General features: G+C 41.1%; 1 protein-coding gene across 4 annotated transcripts in view; it reads left to right on the top strand.

Annotated features, from left to right (window-relative positions):
- Positions 1-27,854, top strand: part of KDM4C (lysine demethylase 4C) — a 415,025-nt gene that overhangs the window by 11,026 nt on the left and 376,145 nt on the right. For all 4 annotated transcript variants that reach the window (XM_055428240.2, XM_055428241.2, XM_055428238.2 and 1 more), the window contains one exon: positions 21,649-21,809. In XM_055428240.2, coding sequence (XP_055284215.2) covers positions 21,649-21,809 — 161 coding nt within the window. The remainder of the gene's footprint in view (positions 1-21,648; positions 21,810-27,854) is intronic.

Below are 27,854 nucleotides of genomic sequence, written 5' to 3'. Positions count from 1 at the left end.
TATCCAACACCTTGGCCACTTGATGTGAAGAGCTGACTGGTTAGGAAAGATGGAAGGTAAAAGGAGAAGATGGTGGCAGAGGATGAGAGGGTTGGATGGCATCCCCAACTCAATGGACATGAGTTTGAGCAAACTCTGGGAGATAGTGAAGGACGGGGAAGTCTGGTGTGTTGCAGCCCATGTAGTGGCAAAGAGTCGGACATGACAGCCATTGAACAACAAAATTACCCATTTTAGCCTTGTGTCTTAAGGATTTTAAAGTTTGTCCCCCTACCCCCTGCATTGCAATCAGGAACAGTTTAAGTAACATTGGGTTATGTTTCTTAAAAATTGAGCATAATTCTGTGAAACCTTCTGGGCTTGGTGTTGCAGATTTATTCTTAATTTAGTAGGCTTTGGTTTGTTTGTTTTTGTGGTAGCAGGAGAGCTGAGTAAAGACATCAGTTATATTTCAGGTCTGAGTCTGGAGTATACTAAACGTGCAATCATTGTACCTACTTGCTGTTGGGTTTTAGGATACAGATTTCTGTTTCTGAGCCTTAGCTTCACAATTTCACAGAAAACTTTAAAGAATGGAAATGAGTTACTTTATGTAAAAAGCACAGTAAAGAACCAAAAAATGCAGGGCTTTTTTGATTTTTCCTTTTAAAGGTTCATTGTAATAAGACAGTGGTATTTAAAGAGTTGTCAGTGACCATAGTTCTCAGTATCATACTGTTGAGAAGCTGATAGACTGTGCCTCCCCCCAAAGACCAGGCAAATGGAGAAAGACTGGGCACGTGGAGACATTTGTTTTGCTGTTAAACAACAGAAATTGTGAGTCCAACAACCAAAGGTGGCCCAGTGAAGTTCTTTTTTTGTGAACATTAATGAAGGTTTGGCCTTATTTATTTATTAAACCATATTTTATAATCAGTAAGAAGCATTGGGTAGCAGATTATGATTTTTTCTTTGTTCTTGTATCGTGATTGTGTTTATTATAATTTAAAGATTTGTTATCTTGAAAATTAAACTCATCTAAGAAACATGGAAAATATTTTTAGATGCATTCACATGTCAAGGCAGCCATGTACTGGTATCAAGATTAAGAGAATAAATGATTGATAAATATCTGGGCGGTTGGGGGCGGGAGGAGAAGGGGACGACCGAGAATGAGATGGCTGGATGGCATCACCGACTCTGTGGACATGAGTTTGAATGAACTCCGGGAGTTGGTGATGGACAGGGAGGCCTGGCGTGCTGTGATTCATGGGGTCGCGGAGAGTCGGACACGACTGAGCGACTGAACTGAACTGAAATATCTGGGCGATGTACTGTGCCAAACCTGGTGTATAGGATGAAGATCTAGCAAATCCTTCTCCACAGAGGTTGGTCTTTCGGATGGGAGTTGCTCCAAAATGTGCAGATTACCATAACTCTTTATAGTCGCATTTCTTTCGCTCATTAACAAATGAAACAAGCAAGGACCATTAGGCTGCTGTTTCTGATGTTTTCCAAACTGTTCTCCTCCCACCCCCAGGATAGCCGATATTGCATGTGGCTTATGCGATTGTGAATCTTACAGACTATAATTTCAAAGTTTGCATATGAATATATTTTCAAAAGTTTGCATACAGATATGTTCTCACAAGAGTTTAAAATTTGACTTTCATTTTAATATTTGAAACTAAGAACGCAAGAGTAATTTACGTGGCCTCCGATGAGACCTTTTCATAGGCAGTCTCAGATGTAAAGATTACTGGGCTTCACTGTAGAGTTGGCAGCAACATGTGTTTCACCCTGTGTGTCTCCCAGGTTCTGGGATCTGGGCTGGGGCCTTGTGGAGGGTGGTGAGGGGCTGGCCGACCCGCTGGCCTGCAGAGGGCGCCAAGAAGCCACAGCAGGTGTGTGGGTCCTGGGCACCTCTGGCCCTTCCTCTCAAGCGGCCCCTCCTCCCTAAGTTCCCCAAGGAAAACAATCCAAGCCCAGTCAGCTTTTAGTCAGAGCTCATAATCACATGAAATACAAGTTTTAGAAACTATTGAAATCTCTTAGACATTTATGCTTGTCAATCCTTGTTACCCTACTGCATAATAATAGGGATTTAGAAAGTACATCAAGTTTCTAAATTCTTCTTACTCATAGGAGAACAGTCCTTTTTTCCTCTTTCAAACAGAAATATTGGTTGACATTGATTACCTAATTTTGGGGGTTTGTCAGGACCCAAATTTTAGTTTAATTTTTCTAAAAATTGGAATTAACAGAGAATTAAGGTTTTCCCCTTAATTTATTTGTATTGAAAATTGCTCAGAATTTCTCTGTTTAGCCTTTTTCATGGCAGTCACAGATCTCTCATAATCAGAAGGTCAAGTTTCCATGTTTAAAAATGATTTTTCTCCTTAGAAATTTTAAAGCACTTTCGTTCCCTGTTTAAAGGTTTTATTGATATGCTGATTAGAGATTACTTTGGCTTCAAATTAAAAATAGGTTTGGAAGGAGAGTCCAATGGAAAAGAAAACATTGGTCACTTAAAATTAATATTTTCTAAATTCTTAAGATAAATTTAATGCTACAATCATACTTTCTTTGTCTTGTGATCAGTTTGTCATGTACTTTCCTGTTGAAATAATCTAATTTTTTGCTTTCTTCTAAGAGAGTATTTAGTACCAAGTCTGCATTTATTGAATATATTTACTGATTTTTTTTCTTTTCTTTGTCTTCTCTGTACCTTTGACAAATTGAATCATAAGATCTGATGACTCCTGCACTGCAGTATAAGAAACTGCTGGCTTTTATGAAACACTGAAAACTACTTCCTAGATAAACAGATTTCTTACTTTGAATTACTGCTGTTTGTAAACTTTCTTTTCCCTTGTCATGATATATTTATGTCAAACTTTCTTGCCAGATTAAAGGGTATTAATACGTGTATACTTCTCATAACTAGAAAATTCCTGAATGTTTGCTGCCTCTGCTGTTAACAATGCAGTCACATATTTGGGCATTGCTGAGAGGAATCTTAAGATGACTTTGTGGTCTGCTTCCATGAACTTTTCTGTAGTGGATATGGTTCTTTCAGTGGTCAGTGCTCGTGTTTTGCATTTTTGAGATTCTCTCTTATTTTACCTGTAAGGAGATCCAACCAGTCCATTCTAAGGGAGATTGATCCTGGGTGTTCATTGGAAGGACTGATGCTAAAGCTGAAACTGCAATACTTTGGCCACCTCATGGAAAAGACTCTGATGCTGGGAAAAGTTGGGGGTGGGAGGAGAAGGGGACGACCGAGAATGTTGTCTTTGAAAGTTTCATTCATCTAGATGGAAAGGTGGGACTCTTGTAGAGTTAAAAGCTTAGAAATCAGGAAGGTACATAAGAACTGCAACTTGAGTAAGCTGCTCAGTTTTTATTAATGTAAATGAGCAATCCTTTCCATCCCTCCATCATCTCTTTTCCCTCTCTCACATATAACACTGGGCTCATGAAGGATCATAGAGATCATTAGTTTATTGATCTCACATTTGAAAAATAAGCTGGACTGACATTGGCTTGTCATCTTTTAATGTTTTGAAATAAAGATTATCAAAGAAAACTTATTGTAAATTATTGTTCAGAAAAACACCAGCAAAGCAAAAAGACGTTCTTCAAGAGTAAAAAGTGTAACTTTATGAAAATTCAAAACACTTTCATTCCTCAGAACTACTGCCCACTAGTGTTTAGGGACACTGAACTTGTTTAATTCAGTGTTTAAGTTTAAGGGTTACCAAGGCTAAACATTAACAAAGATGAAGTGCTTATACCTCTGGGTATAGATGGACCCATAGCTCAGTCCAATTGTGTGGCCACGATCTTGTCCAGTGGTTCTTAACTACTTTTTAGTCATGTGTGATGTATTTTGAGAGTGATGGGATCTTCATCTTGGAAAAAAAAATGGACAAAAAACAGTGTTAGGACTGAAAAGAATACTAAACTATAGATGAGTCCATTAAAAACTTCTGCTAATACATTCGAATGCACAGTTTTCCAGAAAAATATAAATGCTGAAATAGATTCAAGTTATATCATTTAAGAGTTTTTATTCTATAGTTATATGTCTTACCACAAAGAAATATCAGGTTCAGATGGCTTTTCAAACTAGTTCTAGAAAGTATTTCAGTTCAGTTCAGTCGCTCAGTCGTGTCCGACTCTTTGCTACCCCATGAATCACAGCACGCCAGGCCTCCCTGTCCATCACCAACTCCTGGAGTTCACTCAAACTCATGTCCATCGAGTTGGTGATGCCATCCAGCCATCTCATTCTCTGTCGTCCCCGTCTCCTCCCATGCCCAATCCCTCCTAGCATCAGACTCTTTTCCAGTGAGTCAACTCGTAGCATGAGGTGGCCAAAGTATTGGAGTTTCAGCTTTAGCATCAGTCCTTCCAATGAACACCCAGGATTGATCTCCTCTAGAATGGACTGGTTGGATCTCCTTGCAGACCAAGGGACTGTCAAGAGTCTTCTAATTTCAGCCCTCACAAACTCATAGTTTCCCTCTTTCAGGAACACATCCCAGCTCATTTTTTCAGGCTAACAGGTCTCCCTACCAGCACTCAGACAGGGACAGTTTGAATAAGGAAAATTACTAGCCACACTTATGAAGATAGATAATATTAAATATATTCAGTTCAGTTCAGTTCAGTTCAGTCGCTCAGTCGTGTCCGACTCTCCGCGACCCCATGAATCACAGCACGCCAGGCCTCCCTGTCCATCACCAACTCCCGGAGTACACTCAAACTCATGTCCACAGAGTCGGTGATGCCATCCAGCCATCTCATTCTCTGTCGTCCCTGTCTCCTCCTGCCCCCAATCCCTCCCAGCATCAGAGTCTTTTTCCAGTGAGTCAACTCGTCGCATGAGGTGGCCAAAGTATTGCAGTTTCAGCTTTAGCATCATATTACTGACATAAATAATTCCACATAGTGCCATTCTGACAATACTTCATCATTAGATCAGGAGCATTCCAGAAATACAGGTTGGCTCAACATTAAAATATTAATCTCAATCGTAAATAAAGGAGAAAACCCATCATAATAGATGTAGAAAAAGTATTTGATAGAATTCATTTAAAAGCAAATGAGCCCCACCCAGATAAAATTAAAAAAAAAAACCAGAGAACGTGATAGAAAAGAACTTTTCTAAACCATTAAAGGGTACCTAGACATAGTAACCCTTTAATGGTTTAGAAAAGTTCTTTTCTATCACGTTCTCTGGTTTTTTTTTTTAATTTAATCTGGGTGGGGCTCATAGACATAGTAACCGGAGAAGGCAATGGCAAGCCACTCCAGTACTATTGCCTAGAAAATCCCATGGATGGAGGAGCCTGGTAGGATGCGGTCCATGGGGTCGCTAAGGGTCGGACACGACTGAGCGACTTCACTTTCACTTTTTACTTTCACACATTGGAGAAGGAAATGGCAACCCACTCCAGTGTTCTTGCCTAGAGAATCCCAGGGACGGGGGAGCCTGGTGGGCTTCCGTCTATGGGGTCACACAGAGTCGGACACGACTGAAGTGACTTAGCAGCAGCAGACATAGTAACAATGGCAACCCACTCCAGTACTCTTGCCTGGAAAATCCCATGGACAGAAGAGCCTGGTAGGCTGCGGTCCACGGGGTCGCTAAGGGTTGGACATGACTGAGCGACTTCACTTTCACTTTTCACTTTCATGCATTGGAGAAGGAAATGGCAACCCACTCCAGTGTTCTTGCCTGGAGAATGCCAGGGACGGTGAAGCCTGGTGGGCTGCCGTCTATGGGGTCGTACAGAGTCGTACACGACTGAAGCGACTTAGCAGCAGCAGACGTAGTAAACATTATTCTGAAGAGGAATGGTTAGAATCATTCCCTTTATAATAAGACATTTCACTGCCACTCCTCTTTAGCATTGGGGTGTCTTGGGTCAGTAAAATGAGAAAGAGAAATAAAAGGAAAAAGTATTGTGAAGGAAACAAGGAAAAAACAACTATTCTCAGATAATTTTCACATGATCTATATAGAATCATTAAATAATCTCTAGGCACATTTTCAGAAATGAGATTATTGGCAAGGTAGCCATATATGAAATCATTAAAAAGTTAATAACACAAACTGGGGCTGTGGTAACCACCTAGAGGGGTGGGATGGGGAGAGAGTTTGAAGGGCGGTTTCAAGAGGGAGGGGCCATTGTATATCTATGGCTGATTCATGTTGATGTTTGGCAGAAACCAGTACTGTAAAGCAATTGTCCTTCAATTAAAAGTAAATAAATGACCGCCTAAAAAGCAACAAAAGAAAAAATAACACCAAAATGAGAAATGTATTTAAAACATTTTAAAGTGTTTAAATATAAAATGAAGTGACTGTACTCTATGGGGTCACACAGAGTCGGACACGACTGAAGTGACTTAGCAGCAGCAGTACTCTTCAAAAATGACAATGTCACTGAAGACAACGACAGACTCTGGAAATATTCCAGTTTTAGGGATACTAGAGAGACATGACAGCTACACGCAATACCTAATCCTAGACTGAATTCCCTACTGGAGGGGGAAAATGCTATAAGGGATGTTTTTGGGTCACTTGACAAAACTGGAACACAGAAATTAGACGTAAATATTATATCTGTGTTAAACTTATTGGAGTTGAGAACTGTTGTATCTGTGTGTAAGAGAAGACTTTGATTCTTAGGAAACGCACACTGAAGTTTTAAGGTGTAAAGGGTTGTGATGTATGTAGATTACTTTCACATAACTCAGAAAAAAATACATACATTTGTGAGTGTGTGGAGAGAAAGAGAACATAAATTTATAAAGCAAACAGGGTAAAATACTGACTTGATGAATCTGACTTAAGTGTATACAGGACTTCCACATCCCCCACCCCTTCATGTATATTTGGAATTACCTCTAAAGCAGAAGTTAAAGAAATAGTGTTGAGAGAATAAGTATGAGAATAAATCCACAGAACTTTGTGTTTTTCTTTAATTCAAGTTAAGTTTTCTCATTGAAAGGAGTTTTTCCTAAGTCAGGGATGAAGGACTTGGCACTATGGAAGGGACAAGGGAAAGAGCTGTTTAGCCATAAGGAGAGACTTTGACAGGTTTTGACCTTGCTTGGTTTTTATGCCTGTATTATAAAGGCACAGAGTGATTCCCCCCCCCCCCCCAAATTATTGTTTTTATTTTAGTTAAGGATGTAAATCAGGAATAAAGATACAGCTATTATTTTATTTCTACTTAAAGCATAAGTATACATTCATTTGCTTATCTTTTGTTGTAGGGTAAATCCTTTGAGTAAAGGTTAGAGTCCTGCATTTACTCATTTGCATAAACTGTACACTCCCAACACAGCTTGTACCACTTTCAGTTTCTGTTTTTTTTTTTTTTTATAAGTGAAAGTTAAGACACTTGAAATAGTATAAGCTGCAATCTGTCTAGATTTTACAAATTCCTTTACCTTCCAACCTTTTACTGTTAACAGTTCTCACTCTTCTTTTGACATTCCTTTTTTTGTTTGTTTTTAAAAATTATCTTTACTGGCTCTTTCCAAAATACTCAACTGAAATTTTGTAGAAACAATATCATTTTTGTATATCTATTAAAATAATATTTAATCACATCACACAGTGACACAGTTTGCATAAACTGGGTTGGGAATGAGCACTGTTTGTTAATTGCTAAGTATACCTTTTAGTTGATATATAGAATAGATATAGTCTACAAGTCTTGCCTATGTTGTGGGCAGCAGTGGTGTTTTTTGCAGACACTGCATAATATTTGGTGAATTGGTTAAGCCAAAGGCTATTGAGAGTTTCTACTGTGGAAGACCAGTAAGAGTGAGTAGCTGTAGTGGCTGGCTACTTTGTTAAATGGCTCAGTAATTTTACTCAACACTGCAAAATGAATTTTGAGTAATTTGAGTTAATTTCTTTAAGATACAGAACTGATTATTACATAGAATTACTGGCAAAAGGCAAATAGGTATGCATAAAGCCTTCATTTGTTTTATATCTGGTATTTTTATACCATGTTTCTTTCCCAGTTACCATTCCTAGGTTATATTTGATGATTTTATCAGTCACAGTGGACATGTTCTTGGTTAACTTAAGCAGAAAGAAATTTGATATTGGAGTTGTTAAAGGTTGGAGAACAGGTTATTGGCTGGAACCCCAGGGACTTAATCTTCTGGGTTGTCTCACAAAACACCCTTGCTGGTGGGGCCACCTTAGGAACTGCCATTTTTTCCACAGACAGAAAACTGAGGAGTCAGGGTACAGGATCACAGCACCTGGGCTGAGGTCTGAGAGGCAGGAAGTTGCTGCTGCATCTGTTTGTCTCATGGACTCACTGTTCAAGTTGTGGTCAGGGGTGAAGAATCATGCCAGAGCTGTTAGATCCAGACTACCTGTGCTCGATCTGATCCAACAAGAAGGATGACTTGTGGGTTTCCATCTATTTCCCTTTGCTGCTTAGTTCTGAATTCAAGTGTCTTAATACTGAAAGAATTGAAATCATCTGGAGTGCCTACTGCAGTGTAGTCTCTTGAAGATGGAGACTCTTCAGGCATTTCCCTTATGACATATTTGGCCTGGGTGATCAGGCTTGATTTCTTCCCTCTCTTTTATCCGCACCTCAAATCAGTCAATCTCTCTGTTTCCCCCCTCTTTCCTCCCCTTCTCTCTGCTCATCTTCTTTCTGTCATTCTCTGTTAATGCCAAGGGAGGACAGTAGCTGCCACAGCCCCTCATGGCTTCCTGTTTCCCAGTTGTGAGTTCTGGGGGAGTAGTTGAGCTAGTTAGGGTCAGTTGTAATCTACAGGATTGGCTGCCTGGCTCACTCATAGGTGGGAGAAATTCTTGAGGGGAAGGAGGAGGATGGTTTCCGTGGGCTGGGGGTAGATAAGGGCTTTTTTTGAATTATCTAATTAAAAGGGGTTAGGTACAGACAGTTCTCATTGTTTGTGGTAATTATGTTAAAAGTCAGTGTGAATACTAAATTAGTGAATTCTGAACCTTAGCTCCTAGGGAAAATGTAAGATAGGATTCTGTGTCTTTAATCTCAGTGCTTGTCAATCGTCAGTTTATCATCTTGTGTTGTGTGTGATTTGTTTAAAGACACCTTATTTAATATATAAGTATTCATTCATTAACAATGAACTCATGCCAGCAGTGTAACTGATAGCTGAATGAAGCTATGTAATATGTATTTTCATCATAAGGCACATCCTAACTTTCTTGGACTTAGAAAATTGTGCTTGGGGACTATTTTAAGTAGCTAAATCACCAGTAAGAAGCACAAAAATATAAAAAAACACTGGCCATAAATAGGCTGCAAAAAGGATTGTTTACAATATGGGAGCTGAAACAAGATGGCAAAGCCTTGCCCCATTTGACCTCAGCTGGGAGAACATATTCACATATGGGTGATTCACATATTTTACCACTTAGTTCATGTGTGCAAATGGCCTTAGGAGTGCCACAATCATTGACTTGGAGGTTAAAATTTTAGCAAATAGGTGAATTTACAAATTGCAGAATGCAGGACGAATGAAGGTTGAGTATAGATTTGGAGTAGGAATCAGGAGAGCATTAAAAAAATGTCATTGGTAGTTGGTGGGGAATGTTGCCAGGAAAGACTTCATAATGCAGTCTGCACTTGAGATAAACTTTGAAAGATAGATTATAACCAGAAAGCCAACCAAGGAGAGGCCGAGGAAATAGCATAGTAGTTATGAATACAATAATAGAATGTTAGATAAAGCTCACATCACATCCTCAGCTCTTACTATGGGACTTTGGACAAGCATTTTAATTTCCATCATTGGTGAAATAGAGATAGTTGTGATCACTCAATGAAGTTAACTTTGGGGTTGAAATAGGACAGTGCACATTAATACACTTTGCAGATGTCTAGCTCACAGGACAGAGAAGGCAATGGCAAGCCACTCCAGTACTGTTGCCTAGAAATCCCATGGATGGAGGAGCCTGGTAGGCTGCAGTCCGTGGGGTCGCTAAGGGTCGGACACGACTGAGCGACTTCACTTTCACTTTTCACTTTCCACTTTCACACATTGGAGAAGGAAATGGCAACCCACTCCAGTGTTCTTGCCTGGAGAATCCCAGGGACGGGGGAGCCTGGTGGGCTTCCGTCTATGGGGTCACACAGAGTCGGACACGACTGAAGTGACTTAGCAGCAGCAGCAGCAGCAGCTCACAGGATGGAGAAGGAAATGGCAACCCACTCCAGTGTTCTTGCCTGGAGAATCCCAGGGACGGGGGAGCCTGGTGGGCTGCCGTCTGTGGGGTCGCACAGAGTCGGACACGACTGAAGTGACTTAGCAGCAGCAGCAGCTCACAGGAAGTCCTCAGTCATGTCATACAGGAGACACTTTTCTGTATATAGTGCAGCAGAGGAGGGAAATGGCCTGGCACCTGTGGGAACTTTAGAATGAAGCAAAGGGTTCAAGTAGGCTAAATGGCTCTTTGAGGCTGTGGGAGAAGGCAGTAGCTGGATCATTAGAAGTAGTTTTCATGCTGAAATTGTTCTGAGCTATTAGGATGGCATAATCAGTTTCATTCTTATCAAGTTTGTCCTGTATTTTTATAGTGTATAGAGGAGAATTGAGGTGTAAACAGCAGAGACTCTTGGAGTAGTTTAGGAAAAAAGGGACCAAAATTTGACTTAGGATACTAACACTGGGAATGGAGATTAGAGAACTGACATGAAAGATCAGATAGTTTAAGAAGTCCAGTAGACAACAGTTGTCATCCACATAGAAGTGGAGAATGAGGGAGGGCTCAGGATGGCTCCTTGGATTCTAATGTCATTGCAGTGGAGGGTAGGTCTTATGTAGGAGATGCTCTCCCTTTTCCCTTCCCTCTCTACTCATGACCCTGATAAAGGTTGGATCTGCCTGTTCTTGTACTAAAGGCTGTCCGGATGCTCTGTGTATCCCTTTTATTGCAGTACCCCGCCTGTGGTATTTTAACCACTTTTATTCCTTTTTACACATAAGCCCTTTGAAGATTATTAGCACTGGTCACTGTTGGTGACCAAAAACTATAGATGGATTGAATGAATGATGATGAAGACTATGGGATAGAGAAGCAAATTGATTCTTTTTTTATATCTGTTAAGTTTTAGATTCAGTTTTGTGTCTCTGTTGAGTGTGAGAATCATGTCTGAATGGCTATGCCCAGTAGCCACTTTGATTTACTGAGCTTGGATTCAGGGAAGAGAGGTTCTTGCTGTGTATTTCTGAGGCATTGGTATGGACAGCTGAGGCCACGTGCACGCACTCATCCATGGTGTCTGTGTCTGGTGGAGAGGGAAGACAACCACAGAAGGAACCTTTCAGTCTCTCAGTTACGAGGAGTTTGGCTGAAGAAGAGCATAGAAAGGAGTTCCAGAAAGTGGAGTGACCGTAAAAGAGTGAAAAGGGGTTGATATATGTCGCCCTATACCCAGAAGCTGTGGCAGGAGAGGACTTGTCCAATTTTAAAGACTGCAGAGAGGCTGCTAAGAGGACTAAAAACAACATTCTGGAAATGGCAATTGTAAAGTCACTGGTCACCCTTTCCAGAATGATTTCAGTGTACTAGTGGATAAAGATGTCACATCGCAGTGGGACTAAAGATTGAATAGATGAATTGGACAAAATGAGTGTAGTCTTTTTTTCTGCTGGGTTTAATCTGTGAGGGTTGGGGAAAGATCGCTGAAGGTTGTAGCTGAGATCTATGTAGGAGGGGCCATGGTGTACAGGGAGCCTTTAAAAATTATATGGAAGAGGTTTGAGCATGGTTGTGGGCAGTGGTGAAGAAGCTAATAGAAGAGATTGAATAGGTTGGTTTTTGCTTTGTTTTTGTTTTTTTTGAAGTCAACATCTCTGCCTACTGTAGCCTGGCAGTATGATACTATATTTTGTAACTTTGAATCCCCATTTACAGTGCTGTAGAGGAGGTAGTGTTTTCTCATTTGAATGATGGGGAAGCAGGCATAATTTTTAAGTAATTTTCTTGATGCAGCTGTTTAGTGGAGGAGGTGTGTGCGAGGAATTAGAATCTGGCTAGTTTGGCTCTAAGGTCTGGCCTTGCTTCTTGGTTGCCTTTTAAGTGAGGACAGTCACAGTTTGAAAGAAACATACAAAATGATTTTCCCATTGTTATGGTAATTTTTTATAAGATGCCATTTTCTTTGGTTGAGATTACCACTGTGATGTCTGTTTAGCTGAATTGTTAGAAGGCAGAGAAACTGTCCCTTGTTGTAGTAAACTTTTGTTTAGTCTGGGTGCTTCCAGCTAAGGATTTGGACATGGCAAAATTAATCAACATGGTTCTTGGTCATTGTATTGTTAGCGATGAATGGAAACTTTATCCCAAGGGAAAAGGATAATAGGATTTGTAACAATAGGTTGTTACTATGTTGCACAAGCTACAACTGAATGGAAGTTTGCCTCCCCCTCTCCCATCCATTTTCTAATAATTGCCTACTTAGTGGAATCTGATTCGGTGGGTGATAAAGGGACTCATTCTCAGTCATTGAACACTGTATAAGTTGAAAGTTACAGGACAGTCAGAAAAAGTCTAAGTACTGAATCTAAAAAAAGTATGCCTTTTAAAGAGGAATTTTCTGAGACATTTTCTGGTTTGTAGCAGAGCAGAGTGTGTGCCTTCTGTAAGCACACAAAAGACCTTTTTGTTCCAATTGTGCTATTTCTCTTTTAATCCTATTTTTTCCCCCTTAATTCCATCATTCTGTTGCTTTTCTATGTGAATATCTGGTGACCAGTATAGTTGATGTATACAGGTTTTTAAAAAAATTGTTAGGTTAATCGTTTTTGTTTTGTTTTAATTTTTATTGGGGTTTAATTGATTTACAGTGTTGTATTAGTTTCAGGTATACAGCAAAGTGAAATCTGATATACACATACATATATCCACTCTTTTAGATTCTTTTCCCGTTTAGGTCATTACAGAGTATTGAGCAGAGTTCCCTGTGCTATGCAGTAGGTCCTTATTAGTTATCTGTTTTATGCATAGTAGTATAGTGTATGGCAACCCACTCCAGTGTTCTTGCCTGGAGAATCCCTGGGACGGGGGAGCCTGGTGGGCTTCTGTCTATGGGGTCGCACAGAGTCGGACACGACTGAAGTGACTTAGCAGCAGTATAGTGTATATGTGTCAGTCCCAATCTTTCAATTTATCCTTACCCCTGTAACCATAAGTTTGTTTTCTACATCTGTAACTATTTGGTTTAAACCAAAATAAGTTAATTTTAACCTGGAAGAAGCACAAACTGGAATCAAGATTGCCGGGAGAAATACCAATCACCTCAGATATGCAGATGACACCACCCTTATGGCAGAAAGTGAAGAGGAACTCAAAGGCCTCTTGATGAAAGGGAAAGAGGAGAGTGAAAAGGTTGGCTTGAAGCTCAACATTCAGAAAACGAAGATCATGGCATCTGGTCCCATCACTTCATGGGAAATAGATGTAGAAACAGTGGAAACAGTGTCAGACTTTATTTTTTGTGGCTCCAAAATCACTGTGGATGCTGATTGCAGCCATGAAATTAAAAGACGCTTACTCCTTGGAAAGAAAGTTGTGACCAACCTAGATAGCATATTAAAAAGCAGAGACATTACTTTGCCAACAGAGGTCCATCTAGTCAAGGCTATGGTTTTTCCCGTGGTCATGTATGGATGTGAGAGTTGGACTGTGAAGAAAGCTGATTGCCGAAGAATTGATGCTTTTGAACTGTGGTGCTGGAGAAGACTCTTAAGAGTCCCTTGGACTGCGAGGAGATCCAGTCAGCCCATTCTAAAGGAGATCAATCCTGGGTGTTCATTGGAAGGACTGATGCTAAAGCTGAAACTCCAATACTTTGGCCACCTCATGCGACTAGTTGACTCACTGGAAAAGACTGATGCTGGGAATGATTGGGGGCGGGAGGAGAAGGGGACGACTGAGAACGAGATGGCTGGATGGCATCACCGACTCGATGGACATGAGTTTGAGTGAACTCTGGGAGTTGGTGATGGACAGGGAGGCCTGGCGTGCTGTGATTCATGGGGTCGCAAAGAGTCGGTCATGACTGAGTGACTGAACTGACCTGAACTGAACATATAAGTGATATTATGTGATATTTGTCTTTCTCTTTTTACTTTACTCAGTGTGAGAATCTCTAGGTCCATTCCTCTGTTGATGGACATTTACGTTGTTTCCACGTCCTGACTATCGTAAATAGTAGTTGCATATAGTTTTTTTTTTTTTTTTAATTTTGTTAGGCTGCACCGAATCTTAGTTGCGACTTGCCGGGTCTTTAGTTGTGGCATGTGAACTCATAGTTGCAGCATGTGGGATCTAGTTCCCTGACCGGGGATCAGATCCGGGCCCCCTGCATTGGGAACATGGTGTCTTAGCCGCTAGACCACCAGGGAAGTTCTTAGATGCATGTCTTTTTAATGCTGTAACAGTCCCCTGTTCCCACCCCTGCCACCACCCCTCCTCCCACATTAGCTTTTGGAATGTAGACTATCCCACATTCAGTGTTTGACATATTGCTTTCTTACGTTAGTGTTTAGTTTGTTCCACTAGCCCCTGTATTTCCTGACCACTGGTAGTTGGATTTAATAACTCAGTTTAGATTCAGATTTATTTTTTAGGTAAGTATGATTAATGGATGATGTTGTGTTTACCATTGCTTCATATCATGTCTACTTAGTTCCCCGATTGTTAGGCTGATTCCTTCATTATAAAGCTTCCTATTGTCACCTCTTGATTTTAACATCTGTTGATGATGTTTCCTTAGATTCTTTATTAGGAATTAAAAAACAAAAGTAAATGGTGATCATAGAATTCTGTTATTTTTTTCTACTTTTTTATTTTTTTTCTCTTTTTTTTTTTCTACTTTTATTTGTTGAAATTTTTCTATAAAGAACTTTCTACTGTCAGTTCTTTCCTTACCTTATGTAGGGGCAGAAAAAGTTTCCCTTCTTCCCATCTAGATTCTTTGTTCTAATAATTAATTGACATAAGACAGATTAATGAGAGAAAAGCAATTTTGAAAAATAATAGATTTAATTTTGTAGGTACAGGAACCTCAAAGATATGAGATCCAGGGGCAATTTGGGCAGTTGAGGCTTAAATAAAGCTTGAGCTAAGGGATGGAATTGGGGCCTGGGGCTTTAAAGGGGAGGAAGGTAAATCACCAGATGAGAAAGAGAGCAGATGTTTGATATGCAGATGTTTGCCCAGTTGTATGGGTAGGTTTTTCAGATAAAAAAGTTTTCTCTCTGGTAATAGCTCCTATCTGGTCCAGGCTCCCTACCTAAATTCTTCAGGTAGGTAAGGGAGAGGTAGAAGTTTTTCTTGAGTCTGCTGGGTCTTGATTGCCTTCAGCTCAGAATAATTCACATGCTAAAGAGATCCTCTCCTCCTCACCAAAAATATCATCTGTTCAGGAAAGACAAGGACTTGATTCTTCCTTTTATTTTAAACCTTTGGAGTATTACGTTGAGTGTTCCAGTGGTGATTGATTCTTTTTTTTAATAAAGGAATATTATAGACTTACACATTTACAAATATTTTATAGTTGATTTGTTTCACTATAGACTCATGATTTCTTTGTTTGGTTAATTATGTTATTGTTGCTCAGTCACTAAATGTGTCTGACTCTTTGCGACCCCATGGACTCCAGCATGCCAGGCTTCCCTGCCCTTCACTTTCCACTTTCTTCCCGGAGTTTGTTCAAACTCATGTCCATTGAGTCAATGATGCTATCTAACCATCTCATCCTGTAATGGCTGATTATTGTCCATTATTGTCATTTATTTTGATGGCTCACTTGCCTCCAGATTTAGTCAGTGGAAGCCCCTTCAAGTTGGCTTTTCTGTCCTTTTGACATGTTCCCCTCATTTTTTTTAGTATTTCCTTACTTTCTAGCAAGGAAGATATTCCAAGCCTACCTTGTAGTTCTTTTTCCACTTGTCTTGGAATCAGACTTTTATCCAAGAAGCCCTGGTTCCTTTTAGTGGAGAGTGGTAATATTTAGCATTAGTCAGCTAGGGCTGCTGTAACAAATGACCACAAACTTATGTGGCTCAAAATAAGATTTATTCACTCACAGTTCTGGAGGCTAGAGGGCCAAAATCAAGGTGTCAGAAGGGCCACACGTTCTTTCAAGGATCTGGGAAGAATCTGCCCTGTGTCTTTCTTATTTCATGTTGTGCTCGCTGGCATCTCTTGATTTGCAGCTGCATGACTCCATCTGTCTTCATCTTCACTTGGCGTTCTTCCCTCTGGGCCTGTCTCCTCCCCTTTTGTAAGGAGACACCAGTCATATTGGACTTGGGTCCCCCCTAATCGAATATGACCTTAACTTGATTATATGTATAAAAGACCCAGTTTCCAAATAAGGTCACATTCATAGGTATTGGGGGTTAGTTCTCGACTTGTCTTTTGGGGGATACAGTTCAACCCGTAACAGTGTCTGACCAAGGTTGTCTACAAACAGAAGCTTACATGGCTCCCTGTGGGGTCAAGCTGCAGAGCTGCCATGGTGGGACTGAAAGGCCAGACTTCCAGCAGCGTCAGGTGGTGCCTGTGCCCTGCCTTTCTCCAGCCTGGCTCACGGGCTGGAGTAGAGCAGAGTGGTAGCACCTGCCCTGTCCAGGCCTTGGCTGCTCAGTTTCTTTTTAAAATCTCACTGTAGGAAAGGAAAAGGGAGAACTGGAAAGTATGGCCTCCAGGGTTTGGGCAGGTCCTCCTAAGGAACCAAGGGGAGGCTGGAAAAGAGGATTCTTCAGACACTAACACAGCTGGTAGTTGTCTCTTGGTTCCTTTTCTTTCTAGCCTAAGGCATTATCTGCTCAACTAGTGAGTGCTGTGTCTCCCAGCTTTATAGTAGATCCTCAGGTGTTCTCTTCATTGTAGACCAGTTCTGTGGCAGGCATTGTCTAAGAAACTAGTACTCCCGTGGTGAGAGCCATTGATGTTTACTCTTTTCATAGTAATTGTTTCAACAACAGGACACAGGTCAGAAATATAGGTGTATATATCGAAAGCAATATGGGCTACAGATTGACATTTAGCAGGAAAACATCAGCCTTAGTTTCTTATTACCAAATAGAGATATATTATGAGAATAAGGAGAGTAGACGTTAAGGTAAAATTTTTCAGGAAAGAGGCTTGGGCCAATTATGTAAGTATGAATTTGTATTAGAGTTGTTTCTTACTTGATGAGAAAGATCTTTATTTCATTAAAAAAGTTCTTAGGGTACTTACTATAAATATGATTATTTGGTTTGATTGGTCTTAAAAACATTGAAGGCCAGCTTTGTAGAAGCAAATTAACAAAGTTATCATCACCGATACTGTAGTCACTTACTTTGGGGACTCAGTCTCTATAGAGATGTAGCATTTAAAAAAATGACTCTTGCATCACCTTCAGCAGAAAATCATAGAGATGTTTTTGTAAAATATAAGTCATTCTCCAACTGGGAAGCATTATTGCAAGAGCATTTTAAACCTTTTTTTGGCTCAGAGAAGTGTAAAAGAGAAGAGGGACTGGCAACATTATTTGATCAGTAATATTATGATTTGATTAATAACATTGATTAATAATAACATGATTTGGTTCTAGCAACATTAATAAGTTTAATAATGATAAAGATGGATTAGAAAGAACTCAAGGAACTGAATACTTATCAACTAATTTTTAAGGGTAATGAATGTATGTAGGCAATCCCAAAATCAAATGAAAATGGTTATACATGTCTAAAAATGATCAATATCACTGGTAATCAAAGAAATGAAACTTAGCACCAGACTTTTTTTAACTGTCATATTAGTAAAAATTTGGGTGGTAGGATTAACATTAAATCTTAAAATACTTTAATGCTTTAAAGTTTGTCACATTGTATATTAACTCTATAGGTTGAAAAGGTCTAAATGTAAGCTGACTAGGCCTTTTGTATATGTACCTGATTTAGAGGTAGAACTAGTTTTGTGTAATCAGGTGTAGTGACATTAAAAGGAAGCAAAGTTTATTTCACAGACCAGTTAGCAAACTAGGTCAGGGCGGAGGTTTAGTTCTGATTGTTACAAACTTGCTGTGCATCTTAACAGTCTCATTGCTTCAGTTTCTTATCAGAGTCTTTCTGTCAAAAATCTTGACTCCTCTGTTTCTTACGTCACAAATTTTGTTCAGAATAACTCTGCAATCTGATCACTCCTCACTGCCCTCCCCTGGTCCAAGTCACCGTTTTAGTTTGCCTGGGTTCGTGTAAATTGCCTCCAAGCTTCCAGCCTTGTCCTTTTTTGATACAACAGCCAGACTCACATCTCTGCTTAACATCCTCCAGAGCAGTTATCTTAGAAAGCAGTGTTGTCTTCTTGGTGGGAAATGCATGTTAGAGTATCCAGAACTTGAGGTACTAGGAGGGGAAGAATCTCAAGATTACTTCTCATCTCACGCATAGTAAACACCAAACTCCTTTTCTCCCCTCGCACACTTGCCCCCACCGCCCTTCTTACTGTCTTCTTCCTTGCTTACCACACTCACTTCTTCTTTTTTTAAAAAGTATTTATTTATTTGGCTGCAAAGGACTCTTAATTTTGGCATGCAGGATCTTTAGTTGCAGTATGTAGTTTCCTGACCAGAGATTGAACCCTGGCCACCCTCCACTGGGAGTGTGGAGTCTTAGCCATTGGCCCACCAGGGGAGTCTCACCACACTACTGCTTGCTGTTCTTTGAAGAGCCCGAGAGGCTTCTTACACTTGCCTCAGCCTCAAATGCTCTCTTCCAGATATCTCTTGGTTTGTCCCTCCTTCAGGCCTCTGAAAGGCTTCCCTTGCCCGCCCCGAGTGGGCAGCTCCCTCTCCTCTTTGCACTCTGTGCCCTACCCTGGTTTACTGCTCCACAGCACTATTGCTTATTTATTGTCAGTTTCTCCCTTCTACTGCTGTTAGTGTTTTGTTTCCTTCCATCTTGAATGTCTGCCCACCAGTCAGGCACTTAGTCCCTAGCTGAACGATCAGTTGCATTTCCAGTTTCTTCTTTAGCGGTTTCTCAAGCCCTTTGCCTAGAGAAAGGGGCAGGGCCACCCTTGTTCTTCATCTGAGGGAAAGAAAGGCTGCCTTCCAAGTGCCAGATGTTTCTGCAGAGGTGCTCTAGGGGCTTCTCCTTTCTCACTGCTCAGGTTTTTATATTCTATTACTCTTTACCAGTTAAATGATTTCTGTTTTCTAAGTAACTTTTCCACATTAAGGACCAGTGCTTTCCTTTTTCCCACATTTGGTATCATTTAGTGTAAATCCTTTAGTAACATGTTGACGTTTATTCCGTCATTCAGTAAGCAAGTAGTTATTGCAGCAGATATTACGAGCCAGGCCAGGTACCAGACTAAACGCCACAGCTTAAAGAGATGGAGAACCTGCCTTCCCCTTGAGGACCTTGGAGTTCAGTGTGTGGTTGCAGGTGCTATTGGGACAGGCAGCTGATGTAAGAGCAATGCAGAGAGGGAGGTCCAGACACACAGGGTGGCTCACCTAGGCCTGCCCCAGAGGGTTGGCAATCTCAGCAGTGAACAGGAGTTTGCCAGGTGAGGAAACAGGTAAACACTGCTCCAACAGGAGGGAATAATTTGGGCAAGGGCATAGAGAGTTGTACTTGTTTAGAGAAGCACAAATCACTGAGTCTTACTGAAGCATACAGTAAAATGTGAGTCTTCCCAAGTGGCTACTGAGCAGGTAAAGAACCCACCCGCTTATGCAGGAGATGGCAGGTTTGATCCCTGGGTCGAGAAGGGCATGGTAACCCACTCCATTATCTGTTTCCGGAAAATCCCGTGGGCAGAGGAGCCTGGCAGGCTACATGGGACTGCATGTAGCCCATGCAGGCTGCAGAGAGTCAGATGTGACTGAAGTGACTGAGCACGCACGCACTGTATAATGCATACTGTGATGGTGGACACGGCCATGATAGTTCTTGCAAGGGGCCTGGTCTGGATGCTTCTAAAGGGTTCTGTGTATCCTGTGTAGAGGTGGGACTTTGATCCTACAGCCCAGGGATTTGGGCCTGTGCACCTGAAGGGATGGGGCTGGTGAGGTGGCCTTAAAGGGAAGTGAAGTCACTCAGTCGTGTCCAGCTCTTTGTGACCCAATGGACTTTAGCTTCCCAGGCTCCTCTGTCCATGGGATTCTCCAGGCAAGAATACTGGAGTGGGTTGCCATTTCCTTCTCCATGTGAGGTGGCCTGGAAGGCTTTTAAATTGCATGCCTCCTTCCTGGGGCAGGGGGAATACAGAATATTTTCTGTTAGGTATTAATATATCTCCATGCAGATTATTTTCTAGTTTAGAATATAAGTTCCTGAAGGGTGACAGGGTTTAATTCTGGAGTGGCTTATTTTCCTCACATACACTTTGTGAGATAGAGGCTTCAGTGCATGATGATAATGTAGCCCTGAACTGTTACAACCTCCTGTCCCCTTGCATGCTTCCCCTTTATCTACTGCATCCCTCATTTTCCACCTTCTCTTTTTGTCAGGCAAATTGAATTTATTATAAAAAAAATGAGAAAAGGAAAGTTTTGTTCTGAGAGGATTAAGTGTTTGAGCTGTCAGCTGCCAGGCGCTGTCACTGTATGTATAGGTGGAATGTGCAGGACACCTTCCTGAGGCATGCGTGCCCATGCTCCCCATCACGGCACATGGTGGGCACATGGTGTTCCCTTGCCCGGCACACAGTAAGTGTTCAGTAGATGTTTGTGGAAGGAATAACCCTGTTCTTTGACAGTAGGATTAAGTCTGCGTTTTCACAGCGCTACTACTATCTGCTTTTCTACTTTGATCTCCTGAATCTTTTCTTCCTGAGCTCCAGACTAGCTAACCTCCCCTCTCTATCCCTGCAGACTTCAGATATTTCCACCACCTCAGACACTCTTTCTCTCATCTGACAAACTTCTCTGCACCTTCTCATAAGGCCCAATTCTGACCCTTTCCAGGGAAGTCATTGCTGAGTAACTCAGATGGAGTCAGTTACCTCTTCCTGTGTGTAGTTTTGTCCTGAAGTTTGTTCGGCCTCCAGACAGTCAGCTTGGAAGACAACCTTTCTTTACTCTTGTACTGTACAGCCTCCTATACTGTGCCTCCAGCACTTTAGCCTGGTGTCTGGTGGTTTCGCAATGGGGCTGGTTTGTAAGTTATCACAGGAAAGCACGTCATGGTGACTAGAAGCATGCCTGAGTAGGCTCTGTGCTGGGGATGTGGAATATTATCCGTTTACCGCTCAACCTGCACCAGGCCTTTCCACAGGTACATAGATGAGAGTCTGTTTCAGAGCTGGTTCCGGAAACTTGCAAAGTTAGAAAGAAAGTTCATTCTTTCTAGGAAGAACTCTGAGGAGGAGACCAGTGTAATTAGGTCAGCGATTTCATGCCAGCAGTAGGAGCTTGGGAGGAGGAGTAACTAGAGGCAGTTTTTCTTTTCAGGAGTCCGGGGAGAGATTAAGGGAGTTTCGCTAACAGGGTGGTAGAAGGGAATGGTAAGTAACTAAAAGAGTTTTTGCTGGGGAAGCTTACCCACTATTGGGAGGAATGACCACTGACTTTACCACACAGAAACTCAGCACTGATGCCTGCATCATCTTCTCTGTAGAGACTGCTCCAGCCATCATGGAGGTGGCCGAGGTGGAGAGTCCGCTCAACCCCGGCTGTAAGATCATGACCTTCAGACCCACCATGGAGGAATTCCGAGAGTTCAACAGATACCTCGCATACATGGAATCTAAAGGAGCCCATCGAGCGGGTCTTGCAAAGGTGATTATCTTCAGATATTTTTAAGCCAGAAAATGATCACTTGGCCTTTCCGTTACACTCTTTAGTCTTCTTGATGTGGGAACTTGTTTTTTCCAAAGGAAGATATTTGCAAAATCTTTGTTCTTGTTAATCCATGTGAAGCATTTGATTTCTTCAAAAAATAATAATCTTATTTTTCTTTTAACTATTTATACTAGATTACTGTCTAGGGCTTTAAGAAAATAACCATACTGAACCAAGAGTGATTTCCAGAAACCAGAGAGACCCATGTAAGGGTTTCAGAAATGTGAGCATATTCATAGATTTCATTAGTTGTTCACAGAGTGCAGGTATTAACCTGAAGCCTGAGTACTGCTCCGCTCCCTCTACCCTTCTGTTCCTCTTTGTCCCTGCTGCTCCCTGCTTTCTCTCCCTCCCTCTCTTCTTCATTCTTTCTGTTTTAAAATGTAACAGGTTTATTAGACATAATTCATATACCATACAATTCATGTACCATATAATTCACCCATTTAAAGTGTGCAATTCAGTGTTGGTTTTTTTTTTAGGGGGGGCGTATATTCACAGAGTTGTACAACCATCAGTTCAGTTCAGTTCATTCCCTCAGTCGTGTCCGACTCTTTGTGACCCCATGAATCACAGCACGCCAGGCCTCCCTGTCCATCACCAACTCCCGGAGTTCACTCAAACTCATATCCATCGAGTTGGTGATGCCATCCAGCCATCTCATTCTCGGTCATCCCCTTCTCCTCCCGCCCCCAATCCTTCCCAGCATCAGAGTCTTTTCCAGTTAGTCAACTCGTCGCATGAGGTGGCCAAAGTATTGGAGTTTCAGCTTTAGCATCAGTCCTTCCAATGAACACCCAGGATTGATCTCCTTTAGAATGGACTGGTTGGATCTCCTTTCAGTCCAAGGGACTCTCAAAGAGTATTCTCCAGCACCACAGTGCAACCATCATCACTACCTAATTCCAGAACATTTTCATCGCCCCCCCAAATAAACTGTACCCTTCATCAGCCATTCTCTATTCCCTGCTATCCCCTACCTACCCCTGCCTATTGGCAACCTCTAATCTGCTTCCTTTCTCTGTGGATTTGCTGATTCTATTTTCTTTTTAGTTATTTGTTCATCACATGTGGAGAATACATACTCTGTGCCAGGCCCTATGTCAGATGCTGGGTGTGTGTGTGTGTGGTGGGGGGAGGTGAGGGGACAGAACAAAATCCCTGCCCTCTGGAAGCTAATATACTTGTGATAGCATTTTAGGGGTGAGATGGGGGATATCTAAGCAGAGATCTAAAGGATATCAATGAAAGTCTTTTCAGGATGTGGAGATAGAAAGAATATTAAGTCCAGAGTCCTGGAAGCTGACCTGAGCTTCATTATGGCTTGTCCAGTCATAATAAGGCATGGGGTGTTTTATTCTAAGTGCAGTGGGAAGCGTTAATAGGCTTAAAGCAGAGGGCAGGAGGACCAGGTGGCTGCTTGTTTGTTGTCTGCTCTGTGTGATTTGCGGGATCTTAATTCCCTGACCAAGGGTGGGACCCAGGATCCTAGCATTTAAAATGCTGGGTCCTAACCATTGGACTGCCAGGGAATTCCCTGTTTGTTTTGTTTTGTGATATTATTTTGATAAGATCACAGTGGCTTCTACATGAAGAATGAATTTGAGGGGGAGGAGAGCAGAAGCAAGGAGTGCTGTCAGGGGTAGTTGTGACTTGCTCAGGATCATAGGCAATGAGGGCTAAGGCACCGAGGATTGAGTTGCAGGGTTGCCCTGTAGCTGCAGAGTTAGAGCTTTGAAAGAGAGGTTGTCTAGGTTTGACCTTAACCTGAGATTAGTGTATCTTTCTGTGATGGAAATCTATTTCAATTTAAAATTTTCTTCGGAAGAATAGATTTTTTTGGTACTTGCTTAATTTTATTATTGTTCTAAACATTAAGTTTATAATATGGATTTCTGTGGACTTGTCGACATCACCACATAAATTCCTGAGCTCCAGCAGAGCCTTCCTACTGTGGCTCATCACGGGTTCTCCTTGAAGCCCTATCTCCGTGGTGGGTCCAGGAGCGCTGAGAGGAGCTGCAGAACGAACTTCCAGGCTTGCAGGGCTTGGTGTTCAAGTCCTCCTCCCATATCTGGATGCAGCTGTTTGTAACGTTGGACTGTTCTGGTGCCTGTGCCTTGCAGTCTGTTATTTTTTCTGTTGAAGTTCAAGTCACTGCTGGATAAGGTTTAAAATTCAGGGGTATTAAGCTGAGTGGATTAGGGGTGGGTGAGAGAGACAAAAAGAAGAGAAAAGTTTATACTGAATTTCTTAGATATGCTATCCTTAGTTTAATCTTTTCATTAGGTTAGCTCTCAAAGATCCCACTTTTGGAACCTTAATACTTCCAGGTTATCTTTGAGGAGAAGAAAAGCATGTTTAAGTTGAAGAGAAGAGAATGGTATTTCAGAGTCATTTGACACATAAAATTTTGATCATAAACTTAAAATTAACCAGCTAGCAAGGTTTGGGCTTTATTTGGGCAGCGGGGAGTTGGGGTGGCTGTCCTCTTCTCTGGGCTCTGAATCCAGCCCTTTGTCCTGTGGCTCTCCCTCTTTGTTCCCTGAAAACATATACCTTACTGTGTTCCCTCAGGATTAGTGAACATCCCGTGGCCAGGGGCACGTTTAGTAACGTAAGAAGAGAAATTGGCAGCTACCCCCATGAGGGAGCTGGAGTACAGAGAGGACGTCTGTGCCCCTGTGGACATTCTCTGACAGAGCGAAGTTAATGAGAACTATAGTTAATTTTCTGAGTGTTGAACCACACACCAACCTGACTGAGTCCAGATTCTCTTTATCAAGTGAGGTTCATTGACAAAGATGGAGAATAGTGATTTGATACTCAGTAATTTCCTTTTACTTACACTAGGAATACAGTGAACTGTTTTTTTAGTCATTTTTGCCATCTTTTACATCAGGTCACAAAGACTCAGTTTCACCTACTTTTTTCACCTCAGTGTCACCCTTCTTTTTCTGGAAGTTGCAGCAGTAGCAAATGTATAAAGCTGCACCAAATAAAATCAAATTGTATACGTTAAAACTGCATTATTGTTGCTATTTGTTTTGAGGGCTAGCCCTGGGGAACAGAGTCATCTGTGAAATTCTTTGTTGCTGCTGCTGCTAAGTTGCTTCAGTCGTGTCTGGCATCATTTAATGAATTAGTCTTAATTTTTGATTAAGATTGATTTGATTGGTTTGAAGAAAGTGGTTGAATAGTGACTTTGGCCTCAGATTACAGTCTGCCTTGGTTGGTAACATTTTTTAGATTTATACTTTAGATTTAATGTCCCCCCCCCTCCCCCCAGAGTGAGAGGTTTGACACCCTGGCTTTCTACCTAGAGTTGTTGGTCTAATTGGGAAAGTGAAAAAGTGACAGTGTCCTTAAATGTAAAACTTGTACTTTTTTGTGGAGAAAGGTTATAATGAAGCATTATTACATGAGGAATGGGCACGTTCTTCCACAGCAGTATTATGGACATACTCTGTCCTGGGCCTGAGTTATCCTCTAGAGTACAGAGCTTCAAGAGTAGCGTAGAGGTGGCAGATAACTGTCTGTGTCCAAAGGTGAAGAAAGATGGGAGAAGCACTGCCCTTCCTCCTCGTGCTCCTTTCGCAGTTGGTTGGTGGTAGTAATGGCAGCATAGTTCAAGATCAGTAATGCGGATACAGATTTCAGTTAGATAGTTTTTACTTGTATAGGTCCCAAGCTGGGGTTGGGGAAATATCAATATAAAACATATATTTCTATTTTGATATAATCAGGAAGGTAAACTTCAGGAGAAATGGGCTTCCTTCCTTTAGAGTCCTTACAAGTAAAAGTTTAACTTTTGAGTATTTTAAAGTCCTAAGTATTATATATTGTGCTTCCATTTCCTATGTGAGAAAATACGGTGTGTTAAGATTTAAAATTATAATTGAAAAATAAAATTTTTGTCATAGGCCTGAACTTACAGATTTTTAAAGTTCTCTCTGAACACTTTAAGCTTTATTTGGAGTAAATGAATACAAGCTCAGAATAATTATGAAGATAATATTTATATTTTTGTAAATGTATTGTGTTATTTAACTTTAGAGAAGAATATTTGCTACAAAATGTTTTTGGGATGAACAACTGCCTGTTTTTCACAACGCTGGAAAATATTTAACTCTAAACATAATGTTGATTTTGATTGTAGATGTATTTCTAAGCAGGAGCCTGAATAAATGTGTTTTATTTTTTTGAAAAACCACATTAATTTCTGATGAATAAAAAGTTAGCATTTATAAAATTCTTCATTACTATCCTTTGCCCTTTCAGTATATGATCAAGACAGTGTAAGTAGGTTTATCCATTTGGCGTGGGTGTCCACACTCTTACAATATTGAGTATGTGTTCTCAGTAGCGTAAAGTGTGATTGTCTCTGGTGTCATTTTAAACCAACATACCTTAGAGAAAAATCAAATGTGTAATATTACCTTATTGCTGATGAAAATTTAGAGTTTAAAGATTGCCCCATCTCTTTTTTGAGTTAATATTCATTTATTGGCAGAAAGTGAAGAGGAATTAAAGGGCCTCTTGATGAAGATGAAAGAGGAGAGTGAAAAAGCGGGCTTAAAACTCAACATTCAGAAAACTAAGGTCTTGGCACGCAGTCTTATCCCTTCCTGGCAAATAGATAGGGAAAATATGGAAACAGTGTCAGATTTCATTTTCTTGGGCTCCAAAATCAATGTGTACAGTGACTGCAGCCATGAATAGCTATGACAAACCTATACAGTGTATTAAAAAGCAGAGACATCACTTTGCAGACAAAGGTCCATATAGTCAAAGCTGTGGTTTTTCCAGTAGTCAAGTATGGATGTGAGAGTTGGACCGTAAAGAAGGCTGAGCACTGAAGAATTGATGCTTTTGAACTGTGGTGTTGTAGAAGACTCCTGAGAGTCCCTTGGCCTGCAAGGAGATCCAACCAGTCCATCCTAAAGGAAATCAGTCCTGAATATTCATTGGAAGGACAGATGGTGAAACTGAAACTGCAATACTTTGGCCACCTGATGTGAAGAACTGACTCACTGGAAAAGACCCTGATGCTGGGAAAAATTGAGGGCAAGAGGAGAGGGGTGACAGAGCTTGCGATTGTTGGATGGCATCACTGACTCAATGGATATGAGTTTGAGCAAACTCAGGGAGGTAGTGTTGGACAGAGAAGCCTAGCATGCTGCACTTCATGGGATCGCAAAGAGTCGGACCTGACTTAGTGACTGAACAGGAACAACAACAAGCCATTTATCGATTGTGTAACATTGGCCAAGTCACACATTCCCTGACTCCAGGTTTTCTTATCTGATGAAGCCTAACTCAGAACCTTTCACAAAAGTCAATTGCAGGTGCAGTGTAGATATAAATGTGAAAGACAAAATCTTAAAACTCTTAGGACACAAAATAGAATGTATGCATTCTCTCAAGTAGGGAATTATATTTTTTTAAACAGAAGATCAAGACAAAATTGAAGAAATTGGATTATATTAAAATGTATGACTCTTTGTGATCCCATGGACTATGCAGACCATGAAATTCTCCAGGCCAGAATATTGGAGTGGGTAGCCTTTCCCTTCTCCAGGGGAATCTTCCCAACCCAGGGATCGAACCCAGGTGTCCTGCATTGCAGGCGGATTCTTTACCAGCTGAGCCACAAGGGAAGCCCAAGAATACTGGAGTGGGTAGCCTATTCCTTCTCCAGTGGATCTTCCAGACCCAGGAATCAAACCAGGATCTCCTGCATTGCGGGCGGATGCTTTACCAACTGAGCTATCAGGGAAGCCCATATCAAAATGGAGAACTTATGTTTATCAAAAGATACAGTTAAGGAGAACTAAACTAAAGAACTAAAGAGCCTCTTGATGAAAGTGAAAGAGGAGAGTGAAAAAGTTGGCTTAAAACTCAACATTCAGAAAACTAAGATCATGGCATCTGGTCTCATCACTTCATGGGAAATAGACGGGGAAACAGTGGAAACAGTGA

The sequence above is a fragment of the Moschus berezovskii genome, chromosome 7 (genome assembly GCF_049115385.1).
Source record: "Moschus berezovskii isolate FMDL1 chromosome 7, NW_MosBer_1.0, whole genome shotgun sequence".
NCBI lineage: Eukaryota > Metazoa > Chordata > Mammalia > Artiodactyla > Moschidae > Moschus > Moschus berezovskii.
The sequence above is the reverse complement of the archived record's forward strand: the minus strand, read 5'-3'. Positions and strand labels throughout refer to the sequence as shown.